General features: G+C 44.7%; 1 protein-coding gene across 3 annotated transcripts in view; it reads left to right on the top strand.

The window, feature by feature from the left end:
• The window catches only part of ATP2A2 (ATPase sarcoplasmic/endoplasmic reticulum Ca2+ transporting 2), a 66,948-nt gene that overhangs the window by 30,712 nt on the left and 20,921 nt on the right, over nucleotides 1–15,315 (top strand). For all 3 annotated transcript variants that reach the window (XR_009555980.1, XM_060250143.1, XM_060250142.1), the window contains exons 6-10: nucleotides 2,639–2,719; nucleotides 4,812–4,897; nucleotides 6,393–6,857; nucleotides 11,274–11,362; nucleotides 14,213–14,315. Coding sequence is in view for 2 of the 3 variants with exons in the window: in XM_060250143.1 (XP_060106126.1) it covers nucleotides 2,639–2,719; nucleotides 4,812–4,897; nucleotides 6,393–6,857; nucleotides 11,274–11,362; nucleotides 14,213–14,315 (824 nt within the window). In the remaining variant the exon portion in view is untranslated. The remainder of the gene's footprint in view (nucleotides 1–2,638; nucleotides 2,720–4,811; nucleotides 4,898–6,392; nucleotides 6,858–11,273; nucleotides 11,363–14,212; nucleotides 14,316–15,315) is intronic.

The raw sequence follows: 15,315 nt of genomic DNA, 5'->3' as shown, positions 1-15,315 counted from the left end.
TTTGTGGGAAATGTAAGGCAGGAATGAACTTGCTCAACCCTTTCAGAGCATTACACTGAAAGATATGCTTGCTGCTTATAACACATAATGGCAATTCTAGAAACTTTCGGTACTGGAATGCCAAACCTCGGCACTGTACTCCGGCATTAGAATGGTCAGCATTTGAGCACTGCCCAGACTTAATTGTTCCCTTGGGTAGCTTAGCAGACCTCCCAAACAATGAGAATGTTAGCTTGATTGTTTTAGGCAGCAAGGATTGCAATCAGTAGCAATTATCAGGAATACATGTACATTCTGTGCAAGGACATCATTGGGTACCAAAGGCCTCTTTGAGCATGTCAGCATTCTTCTTATTTGGGCTCATCAGCTTTTGACACCACATTTTCAGAACAGTTAAAAATGATACAGTCATAAAAGTCGCTATTAAAAGAGGTAGCATTTTCTTAAATGCCACACTGAAAGGTTACTGTGCTGTTCACTTCTGCATGTGTTCGAGTGCAAAGTTGCAGGAGAGATCTTTTTGCAAGGAGCTCTTATAATTGTCTGTAGCTGTCATGCCTCGACTGAGCTGCATAAATTCCTGGTAAAGAGATCCCACCGTTTAATATGCCATTGTCAAGTGCGGTGGTGCATTTTGAGATGTTCAGCTGTCGAAAGCCCGGCAACCCTGTGTGCTGTACAGAGTGTTGGGCTTTCCCTTACATTGTGCTGAGCCTCAGCTTGCTGTGTGGTGGAACTGTGAAACTGAAAAACAGCTGCTATCATGTATCTACATATAAACCTCCTCTCGACATCAGGGGAGTGCACTCAAATATTTTGCCCATTTTTGGCCTTGGTCATTGTTTGCCTTGTACTATTTTCTCTTCACTGCTCAGGGGCACAGAGTTTAGGTTGGTTTTTCATGTACAATAATGGAACAAAGGGAAAGGAAGAGTATAGCAGGCTCATCTGTATAGCTAACCATATAAGTATAATGTAGTTTTTATCTCCCAGCAGAGACTCCAGGCTAGGATAATAATTTTAACCTTTGGAGAAACTGCACAGGAATGTGTTCTTATTTTCTAAGAGGGTATCTAAAGCCACAAATTTATATGTACTTTAATCATCTGGGAAGTGTTTCCATTTGTATTCTTGAGCATGGAGGCTGCCGTTTGCCTGTCTTTTCTCACAGCCTCTTTCTCCCCACATGCATGATTGCTGCCAGTTGCATAAGCAGTTCCTGAAGGAATATACGTTGACTCCATGTCCCTGCAGTAAAACTAGAGGGACCATGGTGTAACAAGTCCACTCTCTGTGTCAGGATCCGCAGTTATTAACTGGTGATGCAAGAATTCTCGGTGCCCTCTTCCTGCGCTTTTGGGAATGCTTTTGGATCAAGCATTTTTATATGAATTTTTTCTTTTAAACCGCTGGCATGCGCTGCTTTAGAAATATTGACAGGGTGAAATATGGATGGGTGCACAGGAATTGGAATTGGACAGGGAGGATCTGACGCGCTGTGGTGTGTTGTGCCCACGGGTGCTCAAAAATACAGTTGGTATTTCTTCACCTGTTTACATCAAACATTAGCACCCCCACCCATAGTGTTGTGACACAAACTGTATTGGAAACTCCCTCTGCTTCTCAGACAGCTTGTCTTGCCGCTTTTGGAGCACGAGCAGTGTTCCCCCTAAGCTGAAATAGTGCGAGTTAGCTCACAGATTTTTAGCCTCTGGCTCACACACTTTTTGTCTTAGCTCAGGAAAAATCGCTCCAGAGCAAACTAATTGATGCACTAGCTCACAACTTTAATGCCAGCAGCTCACAAAGTAGAATTTCACCTCGCAAGACTCCATAGCTCAGAGGGAACACTGGACATGAGGTGTTTGAGACAGGCCAATTCGAAGCTCCGTTTGCGCTATGGAACTATTAGAACAGTTGTGTCCTGCCAGCTGTCTGTCTTAGCGTACTGATACAGAACTCATGGAAAGCTGAAGCATCCATGTGCACTCACATGCATCTTTTAAATACGTGCTACGATACTATAGCTATAATACTATAAACATAATTGAACATTAAAAACGAAAGAAATAGTAATGGGCTTAAATCTCAGGAAGAGAAATCTACCTTGAGAATTTCCTAAATACTCAGACGGTGAGAAGTACTTCTAGAGCAGGGGAGGCCAAACTCGCTTAACGTAAGAGCCGCATAGAATAAACATGAGATGTTTGAGAGCCGCAAGATACGAACATCAGATGTCTGAGAGCCACAAGGCGGAGGGGAGGGGAGAAAGGTAGAAAGAAAGCAACTTTAAATGCATTATCCAAGCCACCAGCTGGCTTGGCTTGGATAAGTGATTTAAAGAGAGAAATGCCTTCTCCCAGCCAGCTAATGGGGCAGTGGGGGCTAAGAGAGCCACACAGCATGTGTGAAAGAGCCACATGTGGCTCTGGAGCCACGGTTTGGCCACCCCTGGTCTAGAGGAATCTATAGAGTTTCTGTTGAACGTTCTGAAAAATATTGGGAGTTAGCTGTTCTGTTGCTGAAATGAGAGAAGAAAATTTGAATAAATGTCCTGTTAGTAGTATGCTTACTCTGTTTTACCACGTTTTAAAGTTCCCTAAGGATTAAATTCATGTGTTTGTTTCTTAATTCACAGTTGGAGACAAGGTACCTGCTGATATAAGAATTACTTCTATAAAATCTACAACTCTAAGGGTAGACCAATCAATTCTTACAGGTATGTGGCTTTTGGAGTTCTCTCAGAAAAGGTTTGGTTTTGGCCAGCAGTTGAAAACAGATTAGAAACTAGGTCCTGATTACAGCAGGGCAGTGCTGTTGATTCAGTTATTAGGTCTTGACCTGGTGAACAAGAGCAGTGCATGTTGCGTTTGGGTGCGCACGTTACACTTGCTCTCTCAGTATTTGACTAGCACACCTTCGTAGGTCTTGTTAATCTAAATATCCAAAGAGTTCAGCTAGAATCAGGAATGAACAAGATGTGCTCGTTTCCAAAGAATCTTGAGGTAATCAGTTTGTACTGTAGGAAGTCATATTGGAATCAAGAAAGAACTTTCTGATTAACTTCCTTCAGTAAATTGCAGATATTACTTGTGAAATACAATTTATGTAACTTCTCTACAACAAAGAATTACAGGGAGGGGGAGAACTCTTACCTTTCCTTCCACCTTTGGCTGGTTCACTTGACATCGTTGACAGACTGTCAAAAATAAAGGGGTCCACTGGGAGCACACATTGTGCTCTTTCCTAGTGGACTTCACCTTGGTTTTCCTTGACATTGCTTGCTGTTCATCTTTTAAAAAATGGTTTTAAGAGTAATGCTGGAGTGGAGGCTTCTTTGTATTCTGTCCTAGTTGCTGCGTTAATTTTTTGTATTCTTATTATTATTAAGGCAAGAGTAAGCTGCTTGCTTTGTAGGTGAAATGTAGGTTCTTGCCGAGAGAAACAAAAAAGTCCATGGGCTATTGACGGCTCGCAAAGCCAAGGAGAGATGCGCATCTGTTAATTCCCCTTCTTGGTCAGTGGATTAGACTACATGTTGGTACTAAATTTAAACATTCAGCAAGCAGCCTAGCCAAATGGATTGGACCTCTGGGAATGAATAGATCTTTTAAAAATACTACAATGGCTTGAACCTGTTCTAGCTTACTATAAAGTATTCAATGCAACATAAACCCCATTCCTTATTTAAAGCCCTTTGTGGGAATTCCAAATACCTACTATTTGCAGTCCTTTCCCTTTAACTTCATGGGAAAGCCTAGGACCAATTTAAAATGTAGGTGGGAACTGGAGAACATCTGTGTTGGTTCTCTTCTCCTTAGCACTAGTTAAGGGGTTCCTTAGGAAGAGGTGAGCTCTGCTTCCTTGGAGGTTTTTAAACAGAGGCTAGATGGCCATCTGACAGCAATGAAGAGCCTGTGAATTTAGGGGGAGGTGTTTGTGAGTTTCCTGCATTGTGCAGGGGGTTGGACTAGATGACCCTGGAGGTCCCTTCCAACTCTATGATTCTAGGGGTGTCCATTTTAGCTAGCCAGCCAGGTTTCATGGCCCACTTCTATTGGAGATGCCTTTGCTGATTGGAGTGTCTGGGAGTGAGACTCTTGAGTGCTGTTGCCTCTGGAGTCTCTTAAGACTTTGGGAATTGGAAGAACAGATGAAAAACGGGCTGAAGGAAGGAAAGGGGCAGTGGTAACTGGCATGGTTAAAAGCCTGTAGTGGGGAGGGAGGGAATGTGTGGAGAGAAGAGAAAGAAATGAGAGAGAAATCAAAGGATATGGTAGTGGTGCAAAACAGAAAAAGGTTTAATGGTGGGTTGAATAGAAAGCATTGAGTTCCAATTTCTATTAGATAAAATTTGGAAAACAGATTAATCAGTTAAGTTTATGAAAATATAAGGGAACAATTATTCACAAGGTTGGATCAGTGGTATCTGACTACTGCTAAGATGTGATGTGAAATTTGGGAGTTCTTAAAACTGTCAGTAAACTGTGAAGCAAAAACCTTCATTCAGTTGTACACCAAAATTCCCGCTTCCCTATACACGTGCTAAGTCCGTAGATCTAATGCATGTTGTATTCTGGGAGTGATCTTTGTGAAATGGTTGCCTTCTTCAAAAGATGGCTTTCATGAGCGAGTAAAACAATTCCAAAATCATTACTTTTGTCCATGGAAGAATAATTTTTACACGTGAATGGTAAAATTCCATATAGGAATAGCACTATATTCTGATTGAGGACTTTACATAGACGCAAAATGTTTGGACTGTGGAGAGAGGCTTAATGTGACTTTAAAAACTGTAACCTTTTATCTAGGTGAATCCGTGTCTGTAATCAAGCACACAGACCCCGTGCCCGATCCTCGTGCGGTGAATCAGGACAAGAAGAACATGCTCTTTTCTGTAAGTGAATGATTAAACACATGTTCTGTGTGTGGGCGTGGGCGTTATTAAGAGAATAGTCTGCAGCTTTGGCTTCCTTCCCTGTGGAGCTTTTAACTAGCCTTCCCCCCACTCCATCTAGGATAGGTGAAGTCGGAAGTGTTTACAATATCTTGTTATATAAACGATGACATTTTTGTGGAATTAAATGAGCAGAGTTGAAGTAGCATGTAGACACCGTCTTCGGTTATAGTAAACTCTTGAACACTTGGATCCATTCATACAAAGCAGGAGCTGATGTGTGAAGGGTGGGGAGGGGTAGGCCACTTAGAGAAGGTCCATATTTGAAGGTTGATGGATTCAGGAGGGTATGCTTAGCCACCTCCCTGCCCACCTTGTCAAACCCTTGCTGCCCCCTTAAAAGTCGTTACAGTGATAGCACCAAGATGCTGGCGTCTGTTTACTGCAAAGCGTTGGGGACTGTAAGGCAGCAGTGTCAAGTGAACCCATGAAGCTGCATTACACGGAGTTAAACCATTGAATTCTCTGGTTTGCTACTGAGTTCTCCGGCTAGTAGCAGCACTTCAGGGTCTCCGAGCAACATATTCCCCACCCTGCTCCATGGCATCTGTTTTAACAGGAGGGTGGGGTCTGAGCTTCGGGCCTTGCCGGGTGCGTGTGCCAGCCAGGCATGTGCTGTGCCACTTAGCGATTACTCTTACAATGTGAAGAGCGTGGAGGCAAAAGCACAGATTCAAGCCCATTTGCATGCCTGTTCTATTCTGTGGTTCTGATAGTGGCAAGGAAGCCTTATGGAAGCCTTACATCAGGGGTGTCAAACATGCAGTTTGGGGGCTGAATTGGGCCCCCGGAGGGTTCCTATCAGGCCCCCGAGCAACTGGCTGTCATCTGCTTCCTTATCCCTCTCTCTTGCTTCCTTTTGCATCACAGCTTGCTTTGTCAGGCTTGCTCAACTGCACAGGAGCTACAGAGCAAAACCTCTATTTTCTCCCATTGGCTGAGGCTCCTCCCTTGGGGAGGAAGGGGGGAGGAATAGTTTACTTTGCCAGGCTCTCAATCGCACAGCAGAGCTACTGAACCAAACCTCTCTTCCTTCTATTGGCTGATGCTCCCCCCCCCCCCAGTCCCTGGGGAAGGAAGAAAAGAGCCAGAGCTTCCTTTGCCCAGTTCCCTGGGTCCCATGGGAGAAATACAAAGAAAGCACCTTTAAGACCAACGACTGCTAATGTTTTAAGCATGTTTTAAGATTTTTAAAAAATATATTTGTGTTTGTCTGTGTTGTTTATAAATACCTAATCTTAAATAGGTACACACATGGCCTGACCCAACGTGGCTCGGCCCCTCAAGGTCTCATGTCAGATCTGGCCCTCATAACAAATAAGTTCGACACCCCTGCCTTACATTGTGCCTCTGCGTGAGATCTGTAACATTAAAGGCTTCGCGTTTCATGATTTGCTCCACAGTTCTCACCTTTTCTTTTAACCTCTTGATTTAGGGTACGAACATTGCTGCAGGCAAAGCCATGGGTGTGGTCGTGGCAACCGGGGTCAACACCGAAATTGGCAAAATCCGTGACGAAATGGTGGCCACTGAGCAAGAGAGGACCCCGCTCCAGCAGAAGCTGGACGAGTTTGGGGAGCAGCTGTCAAAGGTCATCTCGCTTATATGCATAGCGGTGTGGATAATCAACATTGGTCACTTCAATGATCCTGTCCATGGTGGCTCTTGGATCCGGGGCGCCATCTACTACTTCAAGATTGCTGTCGCCCTGGCAGTGGCTGCCATCCCAGAAGGTCTGCCTGCTGTCATTACCACCTGCTTGGCTCTGGGAACCCGCCGAATGGCCAAAAAGAATGCTATTGTTCGAAGCCTACCCTCCGTGGAAACCCTGGGCTGCACTTCAGTCATTTGCTCAGACAAGACTGGCACTCTTACCACCAACCAGATGTCTGTCTGCAGGGTAAGGGTGATGATCTATTCTGTGTTAGCATCAGCACTCTAGAGCGTATTTCGGAGCTGCAGATTCAGTCAGTGTGATTGTTTGTCTAGCTTCGTTGCCAAAGCCGTCGCCTCCCAAGCTCTGGCTTGTTTAGTATCTCGTAGCAGAAGCCATACCTAGATTTAATCAAAGCTGCCTTTTCTGTAGATCAAGTGTTATTTGCAGCACAGTAAGTGTCATACAAGATTTAGTGGCTTCTATCGCTTCTATTTCTGTTCAGTCCTGGGCTCAGCTTGGGATAATAAAAAGTACCTTTAGGATGCTTTTCCTTCACTGGAATGTCCTTGACTCACTCAGCTGGGATAAAGTAAAAGTGCTGGGGGGGGGGGGGGGGGCGGGGTTTGCCTAGAAGTTATTCCTGCTGTCACAAGCAACCAGTCAGTTAATATTATAGCATGATAGAAATCGCAATATAATGCAAGCTCCATTTTAGCTTTTTCTAAAAGGCTCTGAAGTTTTTGGATAACTCAAGGTTAAAGTGTCTTCAGATAATATTAGAGAATAAGGTGAAGGTAAAAGCTGGAGGAGCCATGATCATGAGTAGACAAGCCCCTCTTGTATTGTCAGGCTCTGGGCAATCCACCCGTTTTTGCAACTTCAGATACTACTGGTCAGATGATATTAGTGTTTCCTGGCTGGGTTAGATGTGGGAGGCTCAGATTTAAAATCCGACGCATCATCTGAGTTGGTAAAATAAACAGAGTTCTGACTAGATTCCCAAGGTCACCTTCAGTGCTAGACACTTCGTTCTGAGTAGAGCAGCCAGCTTTGTTTCTCTTCCTCGAGAAAGCGATTTGGAATGCTAATTGAGCTGCGAATTGTAGTGTTCTTTAACAGTTAAGCCAGACTATTCATTCTCAATCTGTTGTGCCTCACTTGCGCTTGAAATTCTGAGCAGGAATTTAACAGGAGCACAAAGTGAGATGCGGAATTCAAATTAAAGGACCTTGTGTTTTGTAAGGTAATTATCTGATGGTCTAAGTGGACTGAAGCATTACATTGTACTGTATGACCTTACATAATTTTCTTCAGAGTTACTGGGCCAGAGTTGAATTTCATATGAGCAAAATGGTAATAAAGATGTCTTATTTGTGCATGTAGCTTTTGAAAGAAATCTGCTGGGTTGTGGGTCGGTTTAAAACGATAGCCATTTGCTCCCTCCTTTTCCTAACTTGCTGTTTACTCTGTATTGCTCCCTTGTCTTGCTTCGCACATACTGCTCTAGTGTTTCTGACTTTGGGACACAAAGCAGTTGCTCATCTGTATTCTGGAGGAGGTTACTTGCAGGGGTATTGCATAACTGCCCAGTTCTTAAGGAGGTAGATGCCAAAAAAGTAGAAAGGTTCTTCAAACCCAAGTTTTCTCCTTTTAAAGAGAATCTCTTACAAAGCAGCTTCGATCTGTTACTTTCTTTGCATTCTTCTAGACTAAAAGAAAAGTGTTTCTAATCCCACCCTTTGTAGGATGGGGGGGGGGATTCTTTGTTTTAGTTACTGTCAGGTTCATTTAGGTAATGCAGAGGGCTTTGGTTGCAAAATTTTGGAAGGATGCCTTAGCACGTAAAAGCAGTAAAGCAAGATATGCCTGTATACACACAGAGGCTTTCTCTTTAGGAAGCGACTGTAGAAGTAATCCTGGGGGATGATTTTCTGCATTGTGGTCTGTTGCCAAACTGTAGCTAGTCCAAGCTGGTGTGAATTTTTAAATCCTTGAGAGTTCCACGGAGCAAGCCTTAAAAGAGACTCACTGCAGCTCTTGAATGCTGGAAGTTAATATAAGAAAGGATTTATCTCTCAGTAGGGGCACGTGCATATATATGTGTGTGTGTTCTGCTTGGCCCTGAAAACATCATGCATGTTCAAGTTGGGCATGCATGGTCTTTTGTTGAACAGGTTCGCTTATTATTTTTTGCTTGTCTCCTCTACCTGTTCTCTCATTCTTGAGCTGTGCTTTCTCTAGGGAGAAAGTCCTTTCCATCTTCTCCTCAAGAATACCCACCCAAGCCAAAGCTCACCTTCCTTGCCTTCTGACTCTCCTGTATCTCATCCCTTGTTACTCAGTTCCTGGCCACCTTTTCCCTCTTCCTTGTGTAATGTTTATGCTCCTTTTTACCCACATTCTGTGTATCACCATACTGGAAGGGATATTAAATAGGCCTCCAGGAGCAGAGATACACTTCCAAGCACAAGACTTGGAATCCTGTTGCTTGGGTGCAGACACAAATCATTCTTGGAGTCTGGTACCCACCTGTGTTCTTTGCTTGATCCAAAGAGGAAAAAACACCACCAACACCCAGTAAGAAGTTAGAGTAATGGTGCTCTCCTGGAATGGACTGGGAACGTAAACCCAAACTCTTGGCTTAGTGCAAGAGTGGCCAAATTTGCTTAATATAAGAGCCACATAGAATAAACGTCAGGTGCTTGAGAGCCACAAGGCATGAACATCTTTTCCAGATAATTCTGAGATGGGAGCTGCATGTTGGCCATTTTAATTTATCTCTTAACTGCAAATAAGTTTCATTCCTTAGAAACCTTTTGCATTTGGGTCATTGACCATATATGAACATCAGATGTTTTGAGAGCCACAAGACATGGAAGGAAGGCAGGAAGGGAAAGTAAATGAGAGAGGGAGGAGCGAGGAGGAGGTGGAAAGAAAGCAGCTTTAACTGCATTCTCCAAGCCACTAGCTGGCTTGGCTTGGAGAAGTGATTTAAAGAGACAAAAGCCTTCCCCCAAGCCAGTTGATAGGGCAGTGGGGGCTTTGAGAGCCGCACAATATGTGTGAAAGAGCCACATGTGGCTTCCAAGCCATAGTTCGACCACCCCTGGCTTAGTGCTTCTTCATTACATAAGAACATAAGAGAAGCCATGTTGGATCAGGCAAATGGCCCATCCAGTCCAACACTCTGTGTCACATAAGAACATAAGAGAAGCCATGTTGGGTCAGGCCAATGGCCCATCCTGTCCAACACTCTGTGTCACATAAGAACATAAGAGAAGCCATGTTGGATCAGGCAAATGGCCCATCCAGTCCAACACTCTGTATCACACAGTGGCCAAAAATGTGTGTGTGTGTATATATATGCATACACATATATATGCACACTGTGGCTAATAGCCACTGATGGACCTCTGCTCCATATTTTTATCTAACCCCCTCTTGAAGCTGGCTATGCTTGTAGCCGCCGCCACCTCCTGTGGCAGTGAATTCCACATGTTAATCACCCTTTGGGTGAAGAAGTACTTCCTTTTATCCGTTCTAACCCGACTGCTCAGCAATTTCATTGAATGCCCACGAGTTCTTGTATTGTGAGAAAGGGAGAAAAGTACTTCTTTCTCTACCTTCTCCATCCCATGCATAATCTTTTAAACCTCTATCATGTCACCCCGCAGTCGACGTTTCTCCAAGCTTAAGAGCCCCAAGCATTTTAACCTTTCTTCATAGGGAAAGTGTTCCAAACCTGTAATCCTTCTAGTTGCCCTTTTCTGCACTTTTTCCAGTGCTATAATATCCTTTTTGAGGTGCGGTGAGCGGAATTGCACACAGTATTCCAAATGAGACCGCACCATCGATTTATACAGGGGCATTATGATACTGGCTGATTTTAATGGATTGCGAAGAACTGGACTCCAAATTTATGTTGATTTTTTGTTGCTGTTGAGAGCTGTGTAGTAGCAGAAGAGGTGTTGAGCAGGGGTTTGAAGGAATGCTTGAGTAGGAAGGTCGTGACTGGAGGCTCTAAAGGAAAGGTATAAGTAACGTTGCCTTTCACAGAAGCTTTGTCCTCCGAACTGAAAGATACTGCACTCATTGCCAAAAATATTTAAATATCTCCACGAGGGCTAAAATTTGGGGTTTAAAAAAATGACACTTTCTGTATTTTCTTTTTTTAAAAAAAACCCAAAGGTAAGATATGCAATGCTATATAAAGCTTGGTGTACTAACTTGACACTTCTTGGATAGCACCAGTGATGCTGGTGAAGGAAGCAGATTCCAAAATTGTCACGCTTGCAGTGTGGAGTATTGTCATCCTGATTAAAAACATGCATTAATTCACTTTTGGTGGGCAGAGCTTAAGCATCAGTAACTGTACAAGCAGAAGAGGTGTGTGTAAACACCCCCCCACACACACACACACTAAAGGTGTTGATAAACTGGGGATGGGGAAGTTGAGTAATCGCAAAGATGCAATAGAAGGGCTCATCTGTGACCTTTAACCTTTTCCAGATAATTCTGAGATGTTGGCCAATTTATCTCTTAACGGCAAATGTTAAGTTTCATTCCTTGGAAACCTTTTGCATTTGGGTCATTGACCATATATGAATTCCGAGGCACTTCAATTATTTGAACATAACTGTAGCCTCCTTTTTCTTACAGATGTTCGTTCTGGACAGAGTGGAAGGGGACAGCTGTTCTCTGAATGAATTTACAGTGTCTGGCTCAACATACGCTCCTATGGGAGAAGTGTAAGAGGCTTTTCTCTCTGTTTTGCTGCCAAATGATGCACTTAAAGGTGTAGCTGCATGCACAGTGGCTGCAGGACTTAGAATTTTTACTGCCTGAAAGAAAGGTCAGAGCCGCAAAATGAAGACTGAAGGGAGCTTCTTTACTTGTGTATACATTTTAAAGTGATGATGTTTTGGATTGGGGTTGGTCACTTTGGACCACAGCTTTCCTTGAGACCGATGTGTTTGATGTTTGAACTGGTCTCAGCAAATGTAACTGTGTACTTCAAGCCCATAAGAAAACCAGTGTGATGTAGCTGTTAAGAGCAGTGGACTGTAATCTGGAGAACTGGGTTTGATTCCCCACTCCTTCACATGAAGCCAGCTGGGTGACCTTGGGTCAGTCTCAGTTCTCTCAGAGTGCTCTCAGCCCCACCTACCTCACAGGGTGTCTGTTGTGGGGAGAGGAAGGGAAGGTAATTATAAGCCACTCTGAGTCTCCTTTGGATAGTGAAGAATGGGGTATAACAACAAACTCTTCTTATCTAAAGGTGTGATTGCAACTAAAATCCCAGCTGCCCTCAGAACAAGCCAGCGTTTTGTGTACATATGCACAGTGGTCCCCAACCTTTTTGGCACCAGGGACCGGTTTTGTGGAAGGCAATATTTCCATTGGGGGGTGGGATGGTTTCAGGATGATACAATTGTGTACTTTATTTTGGTGTGGTGGTTAAGTGCGCGGACTCCTATCCGGGAGAACCAGGTTTGAGTCCCCACTCCTCCTCCGCCGTAGGTCCCACAGAGTTGTCCTTGAAAGGGCAGCTTCTGGGAGAGCTCTCTCAGCCTCACAGGGCAGCATCTGTTGTGGGGGAAGACGATAAAGGAGATTGTGAGCTGCTCTGAGATTCGGAGTGGAGAGCAGGATATAAATCCAGTGTCATCTTTATTATTATTATTATTACATTGTAATATATAATGAAATAATTATACAACTCACAGCCCGGTTGCTAACAGGCCACGGATTGGTACTGGTCCACAGCCCGGAGGTTAGGGACCTCTGTTCTAGCATGCATACCTTTTTGAGTATAGCCCGTGGCTCAGTGACAGGACATCTTCTTGGCATGCAGAAGGCCCCAGGTTCAGTCCCCAGCACCTCCAGTTAAAAGGATCATGTAGCAGGTGATGTGGAAGACCTCCAGGGTCTGCCGTTGGCCCTGGAAAGCTGTTGCTGTCTGAGCAGCCAAGACTGACCTTGTTGGAGGAAGAGGAGATTGGATTTATACCCTGCCCTTCACTATTTGAAGGCGTCTCAAGGTGGCTTACAGTCTTCTTTCCCTTCCCCTCCCCACAAGACACCCTGTGAGGTAGGTGGGGCTGAGAGCTCTCTTGAGAACAGCTCTGAGGGAGTTGACTAACCCAAGGTCACTCCAACAGGTGGAGGAGTGGAGAATCAAACCTGGTTCTCCCAGATAAGAGTCTGCATACTCAACCTCTACCCCAAACAGGACCAAGGGTCTGACTCAGCAGAAGGCAACTTCATGCATCAAGTCCTTTCTAGGACATAGGAATCATCACACATTTTAAATCTCAATTGTTCCTAATAGTTTACAGTTTGTTAACGATTCGTTCTTGAAAATCTGCACATTGCTTTGCAGATTCTTTTATGTGGTAGCATTCTTCTTCCTGTATAAAGAAATACCATGAGAGAGGTGCCCCTTCAAATCGGTATGATTTCAGAGAATGACCTTGTTAATGTGCAAGGTGACTCAAACGTGCTGATATTTTGAACCCAATTCAAGGAGACGCTCTGAAAAGCTTCAACGAGATCTCAGCTCACCTATTTAAGGGTGAGGTGGGGTCCTAAATAGTTGTATCTTTATGTTTTGAGAGCTAAGTCTCAGGATTAAACAGAGGCCAGATGGCTGTCTGACAGCAATGAAGATCCTGTGAATTTAGGAGGAGGTATTTGTGAATAAAGAGCCCCGCGGTGCAGAGTGGTAAAGCTGCAGTACTGCAGTCCTAAGCTCTGCTCACGACCTGAGTTCGATCCCAGCGGAAGCTGGGTTCAGGGAGCTGGCTTGAGGTTGACTCAGTCTTCCATCCTTCCGAGGTTGGTAAAATGAATCCCCGGCTTGCTGGGGGGAAAGTGTAGATGACAGGGGAAGGCAATGGCAAACCACCCCGTAAAAAGTCTGCCATGAAAGGGTTGTGAAAGCAACATCACCCCAGAGTCAGAAACAACTGGTGCTTGCACAGGGGACTACCTTTCCCTTTTTCATTTGTGAGTTTCCTGCATTGTGCAGGGGGTTGGACTAGATGACCTTGGAGGTCCCTTCCAACTCTAGGATTCTTTTGTTAATGGATTCCATCATGGACCCTTCTGAAGTCTGTTTGCTCACCATTCTGTGTTCAGCAGACACGTCGGCTGCCCCCGGGCAACAGTCTCATAAGACAGACAAATAATTCATACCAGCATGCCGCGTACTTTCCCCGTGGACCCATAATCCTTTACGCTTGTGCGAGCCAGAAGAGAGACAGTCTTCAGACAGCCTCAAAACAGCCTAGATAGGAAAAGACTGCTAAATAGATTTTATTGATCTGGAGAATCCCCATCTCATTCTGGAGGGCCGTGCAGCACAAAAATATGTTCGCTTAACTTTCTCGTGTCTTTTTTAAAATGCGCCACATCTTCCTGGTTAGTCCTGTGTAGCCTAAGCCAAGCCATTGGCTGTTTTGGGGACTCAAGGTGTGAGGGACGTAAGTATGAGCGGGGTAGTAGTTGCTAAGCGTGTGTCGTCCTGTCAGCTCGTAAACCGTGATGTTCCATGAGCAACTGGAACGAAAGCCTCACAGTCCATTTGTTTCTGACAGGCATAAAGATGACAAACTTGTCAGATGCTCTCAGTATGACGGCCTTATAGAACTGGCAACCATCTGTGCCCTCTGCAACGACTCTTCTCTGGATTTCAATGAGGTGAGCCGCTCTTTCCAAAATAAGAGTGCCACAGAAAGAACAAAATGGCTGCTGTTTACAAGGAACTGGTTTTATCTTGAGATGTGCTGGAAAATAAAAGAGATACCACGCTGCTGTCTGCAGTCACAGCATTCCGTGCATGAGGAGTGGCCAAGGACAGTGCATGGGAACTGTAGACAGTCCATTGTGTTCTAGGCTTAAAGAACAAACACCCTGCCAGGGTCCACGTTGAGTCTCTATTCAACCAGTGCTGGGCCCCTACCATCTGCACCGCAGTGGACAAGAGTAGATAACCAGTGGCCAGTATGCCAAACGCTTTCCACACAATCAGAAGTATGGTGAGGAAAGGAAAATACCATTCCTGCTTCTCAAGTGGCATCTCATTGTTGAAAAAAATTGCATGCCATTTGATGGCAGAGCAGCTTACAAATGCTCTGGAGAGCCAGTTTGGTGTAGTGGTTAAGTGTGCGGACTCTTATCTGGGAGAACCGGGTTTGATTCCCCACTCCTCCACTTGCACCTGCTGGAATGGCCTTGGGTCAGCCAGAGCTCTGGCAGAGGTTGTCCTTGAAAGGGCAGCTTCTGGGTGAGCTCTCTCAGCCCCACCCACCTCACAGGGTGTCCTGTCTCCTGAGAGCCAGTTTGCTGTAGTGGTTAAGTGTGCAGGTTCTTATCTGGGAGAACTGGGTTTGATTCCCCACTCCTCCACTTGCACCTGCTAGCATGGACTTGGGTCAGCCATAGCTCTGGTAGAGGTTGTCCTTGAAAGGGCAGCTGCTGGGAGAGCCCTCTGCAGCCCCACCCATCTCACAGGGTGTCTGTTGTGGGGGAGGAAGGGAAAGGAGATTGTGAGCCACTCTGAGACTCTTTGGAGTGGAGGGTGGGATATAAATCCAATATCTTCTTCTGGTATTGTGTTTCCATGGAATTGCAGTTAAGGGGAGAAGAAAGCTGAGGAGGAAAAAAGCCAAGTGTGCAGGAAAGAGGGTGACTTCCTTCC

This window comes from Heteronotia binoei, chromosome 11 (assembly GCF_032191835.1).
Source record: "Heteronotia binoei isolate CCM8104 ecotype False Entrance Well chromosome 11, APGP_CSIRO_Hbin_v1, whole genome shotgun sequence".
Taxonomy (NCBI): domain Eukaryota; kingdom Metazoa; phylum Chordata; class Lepidosauria; order Squamata; family Gekkonidae; genus Heteronotia; species Heteronotia binoei.
Note: the sequence above shows the minus strand (reverse complement) of the source record. Positions and strands in the feature narration are given on the sequence as shown.